This window comes from Triticum aestivum, chromosome 3D, assembly GCF_018294505.1.
Source record: "Triticum aestivum cultivar Chinese Spring chromosome 3D, IWGSC CS RefSeq v2.1, whole genome shotgun sequence".
Taxonomy (NCBI): Eukaryota; Viridiplantae; Streptophyta; class Magnoliopsida; order Poales; family Poaceae; genus Triticum; species Triticum aestivum.
Window position 1 is genome coordinate 84054056 of NC_057802.1, and position 20124 is coordinate 84074179.

The following is a 20124-nucleotide window of genomic DNA, read 5'->3' on the forward strand; positions in this document are numbered from 1 at the left end:
CTCTCCGTACCTTAACTACAATGTAACGTTCACAAGTACATCAGCATGACTGATGCGCACAGTGACGCAGAGGAGGCGCGCCCAGGGCGCGCCCCAGCCACTAGTGCATGTCACGGGTGCATGCACGAACGCATGCAGGCATGGTCCTCGCCAACTGAGATACTACCCGCTGGTGCTGCGTTGTATATGCTCATACTCCTATTTGGCAGCAACGATCGAATAGAGAAAACGGATAAGCTGTCGGTGTCAGGGTCCTTTGGCGTGCGAGTGAACGCACTGCACGTTCAAATGCATGCAGCGCAAATATTCCCGGTCTCAGTCACTGTCAGCCCGTGTGCGAGCAGAGCAGACGGCAGTGCACAACTACGCAAGCAGAGCTTCCGCGGGCACGCGGCTGCCGATCGGTGCGGCTGCGTCGGCCCCCGTGCACGTACCTGCAAAATCAGAGTGATAGCGCGCCGTAACGTCGAGAATGGGCCGGTGTAGAGGTGGTAGTACGCACCTACCCTGACAGCGACGCAACGGAACGGACCAAGAAGCTTGTCGCCTTCTTGTATTTTTCTCGTTGGGAATACATGCATGCATGGCCGACGTACTGGACACGGGCTGCCTTGCCTCCGCCATCCATGGCTCCCGCATATCTCAGGCACGACTCGTGGAGCAAACATGCTAGCTAGACCTAGACGGGAATACAAAAGAGAGGATTTGAGGCGCGTGGATCCACTATGCTCTCTAATTTTGAAGGTCTCATAATCAATTGATGTTTTCAATTTAAAACTGGGTCATCCGATTTTGACCGGTCAACAATTTCTCAAGGAGTTTTTTCATTAAATTGTTTTAGTTCACTACGCTTTCTAATTTTAAAGTTCTCCCATCTGATTGAGGTATTCAATTTTCAATTTGGTTCATAATTTTGACCGGCTAAGCAATTTTTCAAATTAACCGGCCTACAAAAACATATTAATCTCGCGCACCCTCTCAGTCTCTCACTACCGAAAAAAAGGAAGTATCAACATGTGATACTGTAGGACCAATATAGCACATGCAATCACCGATGCAGAAAATTTTCACATATAAGTATGAGTTGATTAGCAGATGACACCGGATCACACCATGGAAGGTCCACCAAAACACCGCATTATAAATAGAAAGAAAGCACGCTCAATCGTCACCCCCACTCGCCAAACCAAATGCTCCCTCAGTGTCAAAATATAAGGTTTATTAGTTTTCGAAAAGTCATTTTTCTTTAACTTTGATCAAGTTCAAAGCCAAAAATATAGACATCCATAGTACTAAACAAATAAAATATGAAAATTCATTTCATGAAGAATCTAATGATACCGATTTGATTATATGCATATTGATATATTTGTCTACAAATTTGGTCAAACTTAAAGAGGTTTGATTTTTCAAAAAACTAATCCACCTTATATTTTAAAACAGAGAGAGTAAAGAAATTATGAGAGCTCAACAACGCCAACAATGCAGCAGAGCATATCCAACCCTTCTAGTATATACTGAAATGTGAATTGGGATTAGCAAATATGTGGTCTGAGTACAAATGCAAACATGCCTTATCTCTTTAGAGTTTTTTGAAATGCCCTTATCTCTGAAAGTGGTATGCTAGAACTGAAAAACAACTTGCCTTAAACACACTTGCTTAAACCTGTAGTGCTCTTCGGAAACCTTGCTAAACCCAGATTCCTACTGATCAAATCATGTATGTGCGTTATATGACCTCTTGTAATGAACATAGCAGAAAGTAAGTGTAAGAAACACGCACACGAAGAGAGAATGATCTGAGGGCCTCTTGACAGACAATAAGCTTGTCTAATGTTCGGGCCATCAAGCATGACATGCAAGCCGGCGGAGGCATCTATCAATTAGCTCTAGATGCTTCCAGCCATTTTAAAGGAAAATACCGTGTTGTTTCATTTTTGAAAATGATCATTGCTTGGAACATGGATCTTAGGATGGGAATAGGATTGTTAGTATAATCATTGCTAGGATTATTCAGATTTCAGTCATCGTGTAACTCTTTTCTTTTAAAGGAAAATACCATGTTGTTTCCTTTTTGAAAATGTCTCGTGTTGTGTTCTTATACTAAAGACAGTTCCATTTTTCCTCTACTGATCCAAATTACATCACCCAGGAAATCATAGCTGACATCCAACTCACAATGTTACTTTGTGTCCCCGTGTCAATTTCTTCGCAGCCAAAATTCATGTTTTCAGATTGGAGTGATGACTTAGAACTTGAATTTCTAATTGGGCTACTTTATCCATGTTGATTTGGATGTAGACCAGTCGGAGGCTGCTAACATTGTCTCTATATCCTAGTCAATCAATTTCTGTTTTTCTTCTGACTTGAATGATACGTCTGTAATGGAGTTGAGCTCACCCGAGCATATTACTAGCTGAATCGTTTTATTTCTCACATGTCTAACACCCACAAAGTAACAGCCGCTCGAAACCCTCAACTCCTTCTCTACATGTAGGCTATAGCAAAGAAGTTCATTTGAAGCTCGTGTTATTCATCTTTTTGGCGGACAGAATCACCCGTGGGACGAACTACGCCTTCTTTCTCCTATGGTTTGGCCATTTGAAGCTCGCGTTCTCGATCTTGCTCGCGATTAGGATCACCAATGGGAAGAACCATGACTTCTTGCTCCTTTGCTTTGTCCATTTGAAGCTCATGTTCTTCATCTTTCTGGCGGACTGAATCATTCATGGGATGAATGATGCCTTCTTGCTCCTCCTCTGGCCCCTCCATTTGAAACTCGCGTTCTTCATCTTTCTGCCCGACAGAACCACGAATGGGAAGAACCACGACTTCTTGCTCCTCTAGTTTGTCCATTTGAAGAGATGGTCAGCAAAGCATGGACGAACCACTACCAGTGTCGTCGTCCTCGATGGAAACGATGGAGAACCCTGCGACGCGGTGGAAGCTTCATGATGGTGGCGACGAACAACCCCGCGACACGGTGGGGCAGGTCGCGTGTAGAGCGATGTGCTACAACGTTGTGTCGAAATGACAAATCGCGCCCGAGGCGCTACTCCGCTATGTACTAATAGCAACTTCCATTTTTTCCGAAAAGGATCTGGATCCATTATAAAGGTTCTCCAAAAATACAAAGCATCACAAACATGATAAAAAATACATCGAAGTCTCTGGACCACCGAACGACCACTAACGCTGTCAGAATAAATCGTCTGGGCGCCGCTCTCATCCCAGAGTCGCCCTGACCTTGTCGATGAAAGTAGATCCAATGCAAAAATGATCTTTAGACAACGACATGCTATGAAGTAATCTTTATCCGTTGTTGCCGCTCCCATGCCGGAATTGGCGTTTGAGTAGGCTAGTGTCCCACTAGGATTGTTCTGTGTTGCACATGCACACGGCTAGCTTTTGATGTAACCCTAAGAAAAAGGGAAAACATATAAATGAAGAAAATAAGTCACTCATGTGCCTTTGGCTTAAGTTTTTGCGTGGCGAAACCCAATAGCGCGAACGCTCCATGAGCTGTTGGATGAGGCTCACCCATCTTGGCTCATGGGTGTGTCGCTACATCAGTGGCTGCAACTGTTTGCTTGTGGTGGCAGCCGCACGAATTGCCTCATTAACCCCCAGCCTCCCCCTCGTCACCCACCTAGCCCACTCGCCCCACTCGCATCTTCCCGTCTTGCCCTATGCCTGCTCTGGCATCTTGTGCGCCTGTTCGCCATCTTGCCGGTGATTCACGCGTCATCGATTGCCGGTGCCAGAGTCATCATTCCCCGTCGCGCCATTCCTCCATTCTTTGATGTACACGGGCGAAGTGTTTCATGATTGCTCGGGAGGCTAGGGATGAGGGGGGGGGGGGGGTTGTGATTGCCCAGTGTGGTACAACGAGCAATCATTTCTCATCAATTTCACGATGAGGTGACGTCGCAACTAGGGGTTTACAGAAACGAGGGCATGCGTTTTGATTTGGCCGGCATCGTTGCAGCGAAGTGGCCTCCAAGGCTTGTCGTGGTCCAAATTGGTGGTCTCGCGGTGGGGGTGGAGTGACCGCGGTTGCATTATTTGTGTTGCTTTGGTTGTGTGGTCCGGGTGAGGCGGCAACGCGGTGAAATGAGGCTGAAAACCGGATGGACGGTTGCGCATGTCGATTGGGGGCCAAAGTTACCAAATTCTATTGGCGCATCTTGGTTGTGTCGTGGCTGCGGGGTAATGCACACCCATGATGAAGTTCAATGTGATTTTTGTGGACTTTTCGATGTGATTTTTGCCTATGCTAGACCTTTTCCACACATGGCCTCGGATGGGTGGATTTTGCCACGTGTGTGATATTTTTACCATGTTTTCGTATCTGGGATGGCAAATTCATGGAGTGGGGGTGATGGTTATTTGATTTATGGATGGCAAATTCAAAGGGGATATGGCAAATCGAGGGGGTGGAGTGTTTCATATTCAGGGGGTTTGTGTAACAGCCCAAATCAAAAACTTCCCTTATGGACCTCTTTGTAAAATTTATAGAAGTTATGGGTGTTTTGTGAAATGGTTTTGATTTTTTTTCATGTTGCCATTTGTTTGTCTCACATCAACTTGAATTCTTGTCCCCTTTCACTAGTCAATTCACAACTTTCCAAATCTCCAACTCAACTTTCAACAGGATTATAGCCACGACAACCAATGTTTATCAAGTGAAATGAGCATGTTGACTAGTGTTTATCGACAAGAATTAGAATGCGATGCATTAAGGATTATGGCCATGACGATCCGATTCAGCGGTGCTTGCAAGGGTAGGACTAAATATGCATATGCCAACATCAATGACCTCTTTCTCGTCCTCAATGCGTTGGCTCACTGACTGGTGGCTGAGTAGCAGCGTTGACGGCGAGGTCAACATGCTTCTCAACGATGTCGTCCAAGATTGCCCTGTAGTCGAAGAAGGCCAACGTCCTAGCATCGCCCTATGGCTCATAGTGGTCCTCGTGGATGACTTGCTCATATACGTGGATGATTAAGTCGATGATGTCTTGCAAGGCGAGGCGCTGTGCGGCGAGAGTGACCTCGGGTGGACATTCTCTGGTGTGTGGCGGACAGTCGCAAGGCACCAATGTGTGGAAGATGTTATCACTATGGAGGCCGGCAGGCAACGTGGAACCTAGACGTGCGGGCTTGAGCCGTATGGTGATGTTGTCCACAAGCTTCACGAGGATGTTGAACCTCTTGAGGAAGCTAACGACAGCATCGTTGAAGCAAAAGGCGAAGCTGGCGTCCACGATTCCTATTATCTTGGCAGCCTCTAGGACCGTCTGGAGGCGTTCCTTGGTGCCGGGCCGTAGGCCAGCGTCGTGGACCATCTGTCGAAGGCGCCTGCTTCTCGCGAGCATCGATTCCATGTGGCATGGTCCTGGTCACTTGATTTTGGTATTGGAGAGAGCATATTTACCATTGATGTGGTGCGTAGGTGCGCAAGGTTTTGTAGATGGATTGTAGTGGACGGGTGTCTTATATGAGAGTGCAGGTTACAGTGCGTTGGTCATCCGATTGTCTGAACTTTGGCAAACAAATACAAGATGACAATTTTTAGTCATTTTTGTTGACTTTCTAACAGTAGGCTTACACGGGCACTTTTAGTCTTGCTTGATATAATAGACATAATAGTTATTCATACGCCGATCAAGTGGTACAACATAAAAGAAAAATTAAAGTTGCACAGCAAATAAATTATGCAAAATTAGTTGTAGAAACGCGTAATTGTATGCTTCACATCGGGAAACTCAAGCTAAACCATGAATGCTTAGAATGATAAAACATTGTGTCAAACAAAATAAAATTGTCCAATAATTTGCTTTGGCCCTCTCTCCAAAATAGCCCACGCCCACCTGTATACTGTACTACTACCAGAAAAAAGATCAGTGTCTCAGGGGGTGTTTGTTTCCAGGGACTTTTTGGTGTAGGAACTAGAAAAAGTCCCTTTTAGAGACTTTTTAACCAAACAAGAGGAACTACTAGGAACTAAAAGTTGCTTTTTAGGACTAAATGAAGAAGACTCTCAAGGAGAGTCTTTTTTGAGACTTTTTGAGACTTTTCCAACAATGCCCCTCCCTGCACCCATTGCCCCGCCGGCCCATGATGTTGTTTGGTTGTTATTTTTCTGTATACTAGGGGTAACATGGTCATTTAATAACCTTCAGGGAGGGACTAGAGACTTTTTAGTCCCTAAAAACAAACAAGGAGGGACTTTTTAGGAATTAGGGACTTTTTAGTTGGGACTAGAAAAAGTTCTAAGACTTATGAACCAAACAGGGCCTAAAAAAACCCAGAAAAAAGACCACCCAAGTGCCATAAAACCAAAATAGGAGTACATCTCTGGTCACTTTCCAAAATTCGAGGCAAAGCGCCGGAAACTATAGTTTTGAAAAAGCGCGCTCTAAATTTCGAGATCCCCCAAATCCCCTCCCCTCCCCTCCCCACTACGCCACCAACCCTAACCCCAGTTCGCTCTCCCCGCCGCCCCTCTTTTCGGCGGCGCCCTCCTCCGTCGCCTTGGCCCTCTGCCGCACTCCTAGCTTCGACGAATTCGTGTGCCCACCCGGCGCACCATCTGGATCCGCCCCTGGTTGCGGAAATGGAGGGCAAGGCGGTGGGCTTCTCGGCCGCCGATTGCGGCGCCGACGCGGCGGCGGACGATTTCAAGTACATCACCGGGATGAGCACCATCCTGGTGGCCACCATCCAGGAGGTGAAGGACCGGGTCTCCCAGATGGAGTTCATCTTCTGCAGCCAGATCTTCCCGCACTTCCAGGCCAAGTCCAAGCTCCTCCACGCGCGTCTGGCCGATTCCACTGCCACGAGGGAGGCCGAGGATGAGTGGCGGCAGAGGGAGGCCGGCCTGGTGAGCCAGCTGGAGGAGCTCAACCGCGGGAAGCGGCGCGCGGAGGACAGGCTGCTGCAGCTGGAGAGCTCTCTCGAGGAGATGCGAGGGATGCTCGTGAACGCCGACCTGTTGGCTGCGGAGCACGATGCTGAGAAGAAGCAGCTTCTGGGGAGTCTGGAGGAGGAGATGAAGAAAGATGAGGTGATTCGTCGGCTCGAAAGGGAGATCGGGGTGAAGGATGCTGAGATGTCAAGGGTGAGGGGGAGATTGGAGGAGGAAATGAAGAAAGACGAGGTGATTCGTCGGCTCCAAAGGGAGATTGGGGAGAAGGATTCTGAGATATCAAGGGTGAGGGGGAGATTGGAGGAGGAAATGAAGAAAGATGAGGTGATCTGCCGGCTCGAAAGGGAGATTGAGGAGAAGGCTGCTGCGATATCTAGGGAGAGGGGGGCATTGGAGGAGGAAATGAAGAAAGATGAGGTGATTCGTCAGCTCGAAAGAGAGATTGGGGAGAAGGCTGCTGAGATTTCAAGGGAGAGGGAGGCCCATCAGCGGCTGCTACAGCAGTTGGAGTTGAAGGATAAGGATATTCTTCTTGAGCAGAATAAATTCAATCACGCGACTACACAATACAAGCATCTCAAGTCTGAGCACAACTATCTTCTTGGAAAGATTGCGGAGATGGAAGGCTCCAAGATTGACCAGAATGAAGGCTCCAGGATTGACCTGAATGAAGGCTCCAAGTCCCCTTTGAATCGGAAGGCCTCTGGAAGTCCTCCAAGTAAGAGAAAGCTAAAAGGTACCGCCCCATAACTTATCAAATTCTTAGAGCTACTTAAGTTTTCCTAATCACAGTATTGTTCCTGTATTACTGCTAGACTTTACGAACAATATAAGGATCTGTATCTTTTGTGCAAATATGATCAATGATGCATTATAAAGAAGGTCCCTATAAAGAATGCCAATTTGCCAGTATCTCTTTTCTGTGAATCCTAGCACATAACATGGACGTGTCTTAAATGTGTATAGGAGTTACTGATTGGATATCTATGTTTACATCTCACTTGTTTGATTTCCAGATTCCTAGAGCTACTTGAGTTTTCTTATCCAGTATTACACTTTTTGTTTCCAAGTTGCCGCTCTAATTTAAGAATCTTATATAAGGATCTGTACTTTTTGTGCAAATATGATCAACGGTGCATTATATCCTGATAAATGTCAGTTTGCTAGTATCACTTTTCTGTCAATCCTATCACCTGACATGCACATGTCTTAAATATTTAGGAGTTACTGATTCCGTATCTGTATCAACATCTCAGTTGTTTGATTTCCAGATTTGCAGGACACGAAAAATGAGAGCATTCAGGTAGTTTCTAAGACTGAAGACCAAAAGAATTCTCCTAGTTCACGTGCGAAGGCCCAAAATGCTACCTCTGCCAGGAGCGTGTTCAGTAACTCGCGCCTTTGTTTACCACCTCATGCAACTAACCCTCCGCACAAGAATGCTGCTAGCACTTCAAAGACAGAGGCATCATCTAGTTTCACCCGCCCAAGTCTACACTGGAGGGAAACTCGTGTGCGTAAGGAACCAGGTGTTGTTGATCCACATGATGATTTTCTTGATACTCCTCTGGAGGCTGTAAAAAATTTGATCAGGAACCCTACAACTAGAGAAGAAGCACAAGCTCTTGCTGCCCCTCCTCCCCAAGATATGGACTTCAATAACTCAGATGATGAGACTCAAGACATCAATATTGTCGCTCAGGGCCTCAACAACATACCAGTTCCCAAGCAGCGAAGCTCAATTTCAATCCATCCACCGAATAAAGATTTCAAATATACAGAACCTGTAAGAAAGAAAGCTGATCGGGCGAATCTGAAAGGTGTTGAATGCAAGCAGTGCAAGAAGTTCTATGACGCTGTGCTTCCTGATGGCCGTGTAAATGGTGATGGTACTACAAGTATGAGGTGCGAGCATCATGATGGTGTGTCTAGACATAGATACAGGTATGCCCCTCCATTGACACCCGAAGGGTTTTGGAACATTGGATTTGAATCAGAGATGTAGCACATGAAGCAGGAGCCAAACTTCTTTGGTGTACAGTGTATTGTCACAGCATAGATCCTTGGTTACCCCTGTATACTGTTAATGGTGCAGAAAATTCATGTTGGGGACATACACGTCATCATTAAGGTTGCTGATCATTACAGTGTCAGTTTGTGGAGGATAGATAATAATGTCAGTTTGTTCAGCTCTATGTAAATTCAGAAAAATTGAACAGTTGCTTGTTGCTTATTTACACTCAAAGAAGCAGCTTTCTTGCCCTTAACGATGTATGTAATATTCAGTGGTGAATCAACTTTGTTGCCCCTGAGAAACAGTTCAAAATAACATGGAAGGAAGCTACCGAACCTTTTACAGTTGCACTTAAATTCATGGCCTGTTGCTTCTGTTGTTTACTATTACTTCATTATATGCATTACAATATATGACATAACAACAGTTCGGCATTTATCTGCTGCTTACATTATAACATGTAGCAAACTCAGGATCTACTTACCTGTTATTGGATCAGAGAGTTTGTGTTTGGAGTTTTATAGAGTAGGCGAATTTGTGAAACATATTTTGATTTCACAATGTTACTAGTATCAGCACTTGTTTTCAGTTTATCTGTAGCCATCTTGTGTAAAATCCGATTTAGAATGGAACTTTTTGGGGTGGATTTGCTTCAGATTTGGCTCTGCCCTTTCCAGCTTGTCCATTTGATCCTGAGACTTGGTTCCAATTCAGGACAGTTTTAACTCGGGTGGTTGCATCATGTGGTATATCATGAAACCATGTAATGAAGAGTCTGGTTGCTCAATTTCCATGTGCTTCATCGACGCCTCTTTCTTCTCCACGCACTCATCTTCGATATTTTCTCAGCTGTTTCCTATTTTGTAGTCTTGATTGCTGGTGACTGGGTAACTGCTAAGTAAAGATGGCCTGCTCTCGATGCATCTCTTCTTCTGCTATTGGTGTTGTTTTTTCTTGTGTCTTTGCAGAAGAAAACCATAGGTACCAGGATGTTACTTCTTTTCCCACTCTCATCTCCAACATATACACCAAACTGACACGGATAGGAGGCAGAGCATGCAAATTTAGAGCATTTATCTGAACTTGTTCTGAACACTGGTTGTTTTGCGCTGTTTAAAGGATGGCAATCGACAGAGTCGCAAAATCACGAGAACCTTCATCAAATAATGGTTGTGCTCATCTTGGGGGTTTGGATCACAGTTTGTGTTTGGAGTTTTACAGAGTAGGCGAATATGTGAAACGTGTTAGAGTTATAATATAGGTCATGTACCCCTTTGTATTTATTCCGTTATATAAGGGGTTTCCTGCATATGTTCCACACCTGTACATGTATATATATCGGCCTATGGCCTCATGGGAATACAAGTTGCTTATTCCTAACATGGTATTAGAGCTTTAGGTCTCTCTTTTCGCACGCGCAACTCGTGCTACGATCCCATCCCGCCGCCGCCGCGTTTTCTCTCTAGGCGCCGCTGCTGCGTCTCTTCCGCCGCTCCCGCCTCCCGCCAGGCGCCGCTCCCACTGTCCGCCCCTCCCGCCAGGTGCCAGGGCGGCTCGCGGTCGCGTCGTTCCTCCCAGCCGCGCCTCCTGCTCTCAGGCGCCGTTGCTGCGCCTCCTGCTCCCAGCCACGTGAGGCCAGCGGAAGCATCGGCTCAGTGCGCGGCTACCCGTGAGCCCCAGCTCCACTTCCCGCGGCCGCCGTTCGTGGAACCGCCATGCGATTCTTTCTCGTCTCGGTTTTTCCTCGCGCAAAAAAAAAGTCTGCAGCATCGGGCTATGTTGCTGTCCCTCGCTGTCCGGTGATCTTCGATGGTACTAACTACACTGAGTTTGCTGGCTTCATGCGCATTCACATGCGTGGCATCCGTCTCTGGGGTGTTCTTTCTGGCGAGGTCTGCTGTCCGCCACGTCCGGTTCCTCCGGTGGCCCCTACTCCGCCGTCTCCACTGGTTCTTCCTACGGATGCTAATCAGGCCGCCAAGGATGCGGCTCAGCTTGCTGATGAGGCTGCTGATCGTGCCTATGATGAGAGGGTTTTGGCTTATGAGGAGGCTCTTCAGACGTATCATGGTGCTTTGTCTGTTTACACCCAGTGGCTTGATGATGATGCTCGTGCTGTAGCTGTTCTCACTGCTAGTGTTCTGCCTCAGTTTGCTTCTGAGTTTCTGGGTCTTCCTACTGTCTTCCAGATGTGGACCTGTCTTCGTCAGCGCTATGAGCCCTCTGGTGATGCCTTATACCTTTCTGTGGTTCGTCAGGAGCATGCTCTTCAGCAGGGTGACTCTACTGTTGATGATTTCTATGCACAGAGCTCTGCTATCTGGCGCCAGCTTGATTCTCTCCGCAGTGCTGGTTGTCGTACTTGCCCCTGCTGCCAGGCTGTCCAGGCCAATTTGGAGTTTCATCGCATCTACGAGTTCCTGTCTTTGCTCCGTAAGGAGTTTGAGCCCCGGCGTGCTCAGTTGTTTGCTCGTGGCCGTATTTCTCTCATGGAGGCGCTTTCAGAGATTCGTGCTGAGGAGACTCGCCTACGTGGTGCTGGTTTGCTGGAGGTTCCCTCTGTGCTCGCTACTCGGGCTTCTTCCACTCCACCTGCTGCACCGCCCCATTCTCGCTCGAGTGCTCCGCCGCTCTTGCCCACTCCTTCTGGAGGCTCAGGTCGCCCCCGTCCACATTGTGACTACTGCAACAATGATGGTCATATTGAGTCCCAGTGCTACACAAAGCGGAAACACCTGCGCAAGGCGCGATCATCCTCCTCAGGGACTTCGTCATCTCCCTCGCCAGCTTCAGCCATTGCTTTGACTGAGCAGGATATTCTGAGACTTAAGCGTCTGCTCGCGGCTTCAGGTTCTTCCTCGACGGGTACTGCTGGTTCTGTGACTGATGCTTCCCGCACTGAGCACCCGCCCTCTACACAGTCAGGTACATCCCCATGGGTTCTGGACTCTGGAGCTTCTTTTCATATGTCTTCTCATTCTTCCGCTTTGTCCTCTCTTCGATCGCTGGATTCTCCTGTTCATGTCTTCACTGCTGATGGTACTCCACTTTCTGTTGCTAGTAGAGGCCATCTTTCCACTCCTTCTTATTCTGTTCCTGATGTTGCTCATGTTCCTCGACTTACCATGAATCTGTTTTCTGCCGGTCAACTTACTGATTCTGGTTGTCGTGTCATCCTTGACGTTGACTCTTGTTCTGTCCAGGATCGTCGGTTGGGGCTGGCCCTCGCCGCCGTGATTCTCAGGGTCTTTGGGAGTTGGACTGGCTTCATGTTCCTTCCGCTGCCACCACCATCGCCAGTCCCTCCGCTGCTGTCGCCTCTGTTACTGGTTCCTTCAAGCAGTGGCATCATCGACTTGGTCATCTGTGTGGTTCTCGGTTATCGTCTTTAGTTCGTCGAGGTCTTCTGGGGTCTGTCTCAGGAGATGTCTCTTTAGAGTGTCAGGGTTGTCGTCTTGGCAAGCAGATTCAGTTACCATATTCACATAGTGAGTCAGTGTCTAAGCGTCCTTTCGATTTAGTCCATTCTGATGTATGGGGTCCGGCTCCTTTCGCTTCGAAAGGTGGTCATAAATACTATATTATTTTCATCGATGATTTTTCTCGTTACACATGGCTTTATTTCATGACTTCACGTAGTGAGGTGTTGTCTATTTATAAGCGTTTTGCTGCCATGGTTCATACTCAGTTCTCTTCACCCATTCGTGTTTTTCGTGCTGACTCCGCTGGCGAGTATATCTCTAAGATGTTGCGTGGTGTCCTTGCTGAGCAGGGTACTCTTGCCCAGTTCTCTTGTCCTGGTGCTCATGCTCAGAATGGCGTGTCTGAGCGCAAGCATCGTCACCTTCTTGAGACGGCTCGTGCTATGATGATCGCCGCCTCTCTTCCGCCTCATTTTTGGGCCGAGGCTATCTCCACTTCCGCCTATCTCATCAACCTTCAGCCGTCCGCTGCTTTGCAGGGTGGTGTTCCTTTTGAGCGTCTTTTTGATCGTTCTCCCGATTATTCGATGCTTCGCTTGTTTGGTTGTGTTTGCTATGTTCTTCTTGCCCCTCGCGAACGCACCAAACTGACCGCTCAGTCTGTTGAGTGTGTCTTCTTAGGCTACAGTGATGAGCATAAGGGCTATCGTTGTTGGGATCCTATCGGTCGTCGGATGCGTATCTCTCGAGACGTGACTTTTGATGAGTCTCGTCCTTTCTACCCACGCCCATCTTCCTCGTTTTTTTCAGTGGAGGATATCTCTTTCCTCACTTTTCCTGACTCACCTATCACCCCCGTCGCGCCTGTGCCTATTCGTTCCACTCCCTCTGCTTCTCCACCCCTCGTCGATTCGCCGCCACCATCTTCCCCGGTCTCCTCACCTAGCATGTCACCGGATTCTACACCTTCATCTCCGGTGACTTCTTCGTCGCCACCCCCCGATTCTACCTTGGCGATTCCTCCTTCTCTTGTTCCATCTTTTCCTCAGCATTACACTCGTCGTTCACGACCTGTGGATGCTTCCTTGGATGAGTCGTCCTCTTCCTCTCAGCCTACTTATGGCTTGCGTTCTCGTCCTCGTCCGCCTATTGATCGCTTTGGATTTCCCACCGCTGGTGCTGCTGTTCTTGAGCCGACTTCTTACCGTCAGGCTGTTGTTCATCCTGAATGGCAGTTTGCGATGGCAGAGGAGATTGCTGCTCTTGAACGCACTGGTACCTGGGATCTTGTTTCTCTTCCTCCCGGAGTCCGTCCCATCACTTGTAAGTGGGTCTACAAGGTTAAGACTCGCTCCGATGGTTCTCTTGAGCGTCACAAAGCTCGTCTCGTGGCTCGTGGTTTTCAGCAGGAGCATGGTCGTGATTATGACGAGACTTTTGCTCCTGTGGCCCATATGACCACTATTCGTACACTTCTTGCCGTTGCCTCTGCACGCCACTGGTCTATATCTCAGCTTGATGTTAAGAATGCCTTTCTTAATGGTGAGCTGCGTGAGGAGGTGTACATGCAGCCACCACCTGGGTATTCTGTTCCTGATGGCATGGTGTGTCGTCTTCGTCGCTCTCTCTATGGCCTTAAGCAAGCCCCTCGCGCCTGGTTTGAGCGTTTTGCCTCTGTGGTCACTACTGCTGGTTTTTCAGCAAGTGCTCATGATCCAGCATTGTTTATTCACCTTTCTCCTCGTGGCCGGACTCTTCTTCTTCTCTATGTTGATGACATGGTCATCACTGGGGATGACCCCGAGTATATTGCCTTTGTAAAGGCCCGTCTTAGTGAGCAGTTTCTTATGTCTGATCTTGGACCTCTTCGCTACTTTCTTGGGATTGAAGTCTCTTCTACCTCTGATGGCTTTTTTATATCCCAGGAAAAGTATATCCAGGATCTTCTTGCTCGTGCTGCTCTTACTGACGAGCGCATTGTTGAGACTCCTATGGAGCTCAATGTTCACCTCCGTGCTACTGATGGTGATCCTCTCCCTGACCCGACGCGTTATCGTCATCTCGTTGGCAGTCTTGTCTATCTAGCTGTCACTCGTCCGGACATCTCTTATCCGGTTCATATTCTGAGTCAGTTTGTCTCTGCTCCCACATCGGTTCACTATAGTCATCTCCTTCGTGTTCTCCGATATCTTCGGGGCACGATCTCTCACCGTCTATTCTTTCCTAGCTCCAGTTCTTTACAGCTTCAGGCCTATGCGGATGCTACGTGGGCTAGTGATCCTTCTGATCGCCGTTCACTTTCTGCTTACTGTGTTTTTCTTGGCGGTTCTCTCATTGCCTGGAAGACGAAGAAACAGATTGCAGTTTCCCGTTCGAGTGCTGAGGCTGAGTTGCGAGCCATGGCTCTTTTGACGGCAGAGGTGACTTGGTTACGGTGGTTACTTCAGGATTTTGGTGTTTCTGTCACTACACCGACTCTGCTCTTATCTGACAGTACAGGTGCTATTAGCATTGCGCGCGATCCTGTGAAGCATGAGCTCACCAAGCATATTGGTGTTGATGCTTTCTATGTGCGCGCTGCTGTGCAGGATCAGGTTATTGCTCTTCAGTATGTGCCTTCCGAGTTACAGTTGGCGGATTTCCTGACGAAGGCCCAGACTAGAGCACAACATGGCTTTTATCTCTCCAAACTCAGTGTTGTTCCTCCACCATGAGTTTGAGGGGGGGGGGGTTAGAGTTATAATATAGGTCATGTACCCCTTTGTATTTATCCCGTTGTATAAGGGGTTTCCTGCATATGTTCCACACCTGTACATGTATATATATCGGCCTATGGCCTCATGAGAATACAAGTTGCTTATTCCTAACAAAACGTGTTCTGATTTTACAATGTGACTAGTATTAGCGCTTGTTTTCAGTTTACCTCCAGTCAGTCTTGTGTCAAATCCATGAAGAACCGACCTTTTTGTGGTCGATGCGCTTCAGATTTTGCTCTGCCATTTCCAGTCGGTCTGTTCGTTTGATCCTGAGATTCAGTTGCAGTTCAGGGCAGTTTTATATTCTTTATTGCTAGTATGCTCTCAAAGTCTCAATCCTGCATCTCTTCTTTTGTCATTGGTGTTGTTGTATTGCACTTGTGTTTTCGCAGAAGAAGACCATATCATCTGCAAGGTAGGGTGGCAGGGTGCTACTGTCATGGATAAGATGCAGTGCATGGCAAATGCCAGAATCAACATACCTGAGAGCTCGTCTGAACTTGTTCTGAACACTGGTAGTTCTGCCCTATTCGAAGGATGACAATCAACGGAGGTACAAAACCACGAGACCTTGTTCATCAAACAGTGATAGTCACACAGCCTTAAGTTCAGTGTACATCCGATGATTCAAGAGTAGTATTGTACTACTAAAAGCCTAAAGGAATATGCTGGATGATTAGGAATTTTCTCCTATATAATTACCGATTTACCGTCATACCAGTAGGGTTAGAGGAAAAGCAACACTAGTAAAATGCCAATGACATGCATGTAATTTCTTCGAATATCCATTTCTGAGTCCAGACTCATCTGCACCTGGTGAAGACAAATTCAAAATCATCTAAAAAAGAAAGAAGAGAAAAAAAACTAAAACGGTTCAAAAAAATCTATTTTTTTCCGCGTGGAAGATACTTTGGTGTGTTAGTTGCGCCCCAAATTTTAGATCATTTGGACATATGAGTAGCTCTCAGCAAGAAAGACAAATTGGGTCAAAAAATACATGAACAGTAAACTTTTTCACATACCCTAAATTTGTCTTTTTTGCTAAGAGCTACTTGGATATTCAAATGATCTGAAATTTGGAGCACACCTCACGCACCAAATTATCTTCCATGCAAAAAAAATCTACTATTTTTCTTCGGATTTTCTATTCATCACGGGTGCAGCTCAGCCTTGGCACCGAATCACGTCGTCCATAGTTTCTTCAACTATTTTTCTGTAAATAGAGGAGAGGTGTAGGCGTGTAGCCGCCATGAGAAAGCATACACCTTGTTGCTGCTTGGAGATGCAATGTGGCCATAGGTCTAGGTCATCAATGATCTTTAGCGTGGCGGAGCTATGAAGGTCATCATGGCGGAAGGCCTTAGCATTTCGGTGCATCCCTAATTTTCTTGAGAACCACCAACAAAACAAAGGGCCATAGGGAGTGGTCCAAGCCATGCGAGAGACATTAGTCCCACAACTTGTGGATGGAGGAGGCCGGGGGTGATGTCGATCCTTTGCCAAATCTTGTCAGAGTAGAGGCATGATAGAAGATGTGGTTGACGTCCTCGATTTCGTCCAAGGAATGTGAACGGGCCACATTTTTTACGACATTTTTGAAGGCGAGGTTGGCGCAGGAGTTGAGGCGCTCACATAAGAGCAGCCAAGCAAAGATCTTGACTTCGGCCGGAACACATGTTTGCCAAATTATTTTGGCTGTGGGGTCCTCCTCCAATAGCTTCGTGGTGATGTTGTATGCAACCCTTGTGGAGAATGCTTTCCCGCCAATGAGAAAACGAACATCCGACTCCGTGGAGGGCAAGAAATCCAACTCCGTGGAGGGCAAGAAATCCAACTCCAGTGGTAGCATCCAAACCTCGACCGATTGCCATGCCCGACGGTCCGCTATTTGAACCACACCTGCCCACGGCACAACCCGCATCACCTCCTAGCCACATCTTCTCAGAGCTCTCCCCCGGTGCAACCACTTTCCTCCCCCTTCCACGACCGCCGACACAATTTCCGGGACCCACGAAGGATGGTGGAAGATCCTCTTGCCACAGCACTGACACGGGAACGCCGAGATTGTCCACAAGTGGGGGTATGAGTGCGTGCAACACATAGCTACATGACTGCCTCCGAGCTCGCCGGCCGAGAGCTCGGAGGTCAATAACCTAACGGCGGAGAATGTTGGAAATATGCCCTAGAGGCAATAATATTGTATTATTATATTTCCATTATTCATATTTAAGAGTTTATATTTCATGCTACAACTGCTATGATCCTGGAATATGCGATTCGATGGAAAACTCATATGCACATGTGGAATGATAAACGACAAATAATAGGTTCCTAGTCTCGCCTCTAAGACTGGCTCAAGTGTTGTTCGTGATCATGTTTTCCGGATCTTAGGATATGTTAAGTGTAATGATAGTCCCAAAACAACATTAAGGGTATGACGTTAGAAGAACGGTCATATTGAATCGACCCAAAACTTGTCTGTTATACTTTGTGATTATATCGCCTGGAACCATTTGTTATAACAGAATGTTGTTGGAAATATGCCCTAGAGGCAATAATATTGTATTATCATATTTCTATATTCATAATTAAGTGTTTATATTTCATGCCATGACTGCTATGATCCTGGAATATGCGATTCATTGGAAAACCCATATGCACGTGTACATAACAAACAGATAAAATAAAGATTCCTAGTCTCGCCTTTAAGACTAGCTTAAGTATTGTTGGTGATCACGTTTTCCGGATCTTAGGATATCGTCAAGTGTAATGATAGTCCTAAAATAACACTGAGACTATAATGTTGGAAGAACGATCATATTGAACTGACCTAAACTTGTTTGTTGTGAATTAGATTAATATCATTTGTATTCAATTGCAATAACACAAAGTGTTAACATGTGATATTTCTCCTTAGACCATGGGAATATCGTGGTCACTTCTTACCATACAATGGACTTTTGGGGTTGCTCAAATGTCACCTGTAACACGGTGATCATAACGACAACTTACAGGTTCATCGGAAAGTTTAACAACAAGTGACCAGATAGTTCGAGAGTGGGATTTGCTCCTCCGACAATGGAGAGATATTCTTAGGTCCCTCTCAGTGTGATAACATCTATCATCGTATGGCCAGACACATGTGACTAGGTCACGGGGATGCCGGAACACTTCAACGAGAAAGAAGAACAAAATCGCTAACGAGGATTTTGGTATAGTGAGCATGGCAATGACTCAGGAGGATACCGATGCATCCCGGGTTTTGTGAAGTATAGCAAAGCAAAGGGAACATCACATGATAACCAAAAGTTCACTCGAATATATTTTGTGTGCTCATAGGGACCAATATGGACGTCCACGGTCTCGCTGCCGGTCATTGAATGAACAGTTTCGTTCATGTCTGTGAGTTACCAAACCTACGGGGTCACAAGTTTAAGGAAATCACGATCTTCTGAGTGTTAGTAGGATGGGAGTGATGATATTATATTTGTGGAATTGTTTCATTAATATTTGAAATAGTTCCGAGAGGATCCGGAAGTGTTTCGGGGTTACCGGAAGGGTTTCGGTGAATATCGGGTAATACCAGGTATTATCGATAAATATATATAGGTGGAAAATGTTTCCGGGGATGTTAAATTATATATGGTGGAAGGCAACTTGAGCCAAAAAGGCCCAAGTGGGAAAGTGCCCCTTTCCTTTAAGGAAGGAGGCTGAATTGGTGTGGGGGAGGAGTCCAACTCCTCCTCCCCTGGCCGGCGCACCAAGGAGGACCTTTCCCTCCTTGGTGGCAGCCCCTCCCTCCCCTTGAAACCTATATATACTAGAGGCTTTTGTCCTTGGAGAGACATAATCTTTGGAGCCTCCTCTAGTTCTTCTAGTTCATGTTCTAGTTGATCCTAGTTGACTAATCAGAGCTTGGCTAATCCTATTGTCCTCATAATTAGAAGCCAAATGTGGTTCTAATCTCCTCCCTCTAATTCTCTGGCGACAATTAGCTCTGGACAACGAAGCGCTGCCGGATAGTGAAGGCTGCACGCTTGCAACCAAGTAGAGAGGTAGTGCTTTCGGTTTTCGGTTCGAAGGACCGTTCATGGACGGTACGAGGGACCATTCATCGATGGTTCAAGGGACTCCAAGTACGCTCTACACCGACATGTTCTTCTTCTGCTGCAACTTGGTGATGGTTACGATTGTGATCCCAACCCGTTATGCATCTTCATATTGATCTTGGGTGACCGTAGGTACGATTTTTTTGGTTTTCTACTACGTTTACCAATATAAGTGTTAGTATGTGTTTTAGTTCCTCACACCATGAGAGTATCTAATTCATTTTCTACCAGACGGTGGACTTTGGGGTTGCTAAAACGTCATTTTTAACAAGGCGATCATAACGACAACTTATAGGCTCATCGAAAAGTTTGACAAGTGACTGGATAGCTCGAGAGTGGGTTTTTCTCCTCATGGAGAGACATTCTTAGGGCCCTCTCGGTGTGATGGCATCCATTATCGTCTGGCCAGACATAGGTGACTACGTCATGGGGATGCGGGAACACTTCAATGAGAAAGAAGAACAAAACATGCAACAAGAGCAATGGTATAGTGAGCATGGTAATGACCCAGAAGGATACCGATGCACATCAGGTCTTGTAAAAGTATCACGAAGCAAAGGGAACATCATATGATAACCAAAGGTTCACTCGAATATCATTCGTGTAATCATAGGGACCGATATGGACGTCCATGGTTCCGCTATCGATCATTGAACGAAGGGGTTTCTTTGATGTCTATGATTTACCGAACCTATGGGGTTACAAGCTTAAGGTAATCACGATATGTTGAGTGTTAGTAGGACGGGAGTGATGAGAATATATTTGTGCAATTGTTTCATTAATATTCGGAATAGTTTCGAGAGGATCCGAAAGCGTTTCGGGGTCACCGGAAGGGTTTCGGAGAGTATCGGGCAATACTATATACATATATACATATATATATATATAAAGA

The 20124-nt window shown here is 46.5% G+C and overlaps 1 protein-coding gene across 1 annotated transcript; it reads left to right on the forward strand.

The window, feature by feature from the left end:
* Positions 1 to 6433: 6433 nt before the first annotated feature.
* Positions 6434 to 9325, forward strand: LOC123077569 (protein gamma response 1). Its single transcript, XM_044499857.1, has 2 exons — positions 6434 to 7667; positions 8203 to 9325. Exons 1-2 carry the CDS (start codon positions 6620 to 6622, stop codon positions 8934 to 8936), a joined length of 1782 nt encoding a protein of 593 aa, XP_044355792.1. The 5' UTR covers positions 6434 to 6619; the 3' UTR covers positions 8937 to 9325.
* The last annotated feature ends 10799 nt before the right edge of the window (positions 9326 to 20124 follow it).

Coding starts and splice junctions, on each gene's coding strand:
- LOC123077569 (XM_044499857.1), top strand. CDS start 6,620: ATGGAGGGCAAGGCGGTGGGCTTCTCGGCCGCCGATTGCGGCGCCGAC. Junction 7,668..8,202: donor AAGTAAGAGAAAGCTAAAAG/GTACCGCCCCAT, acceptor TTTGATTTCCAG/ATTTGCAGGACACGAAAAAT.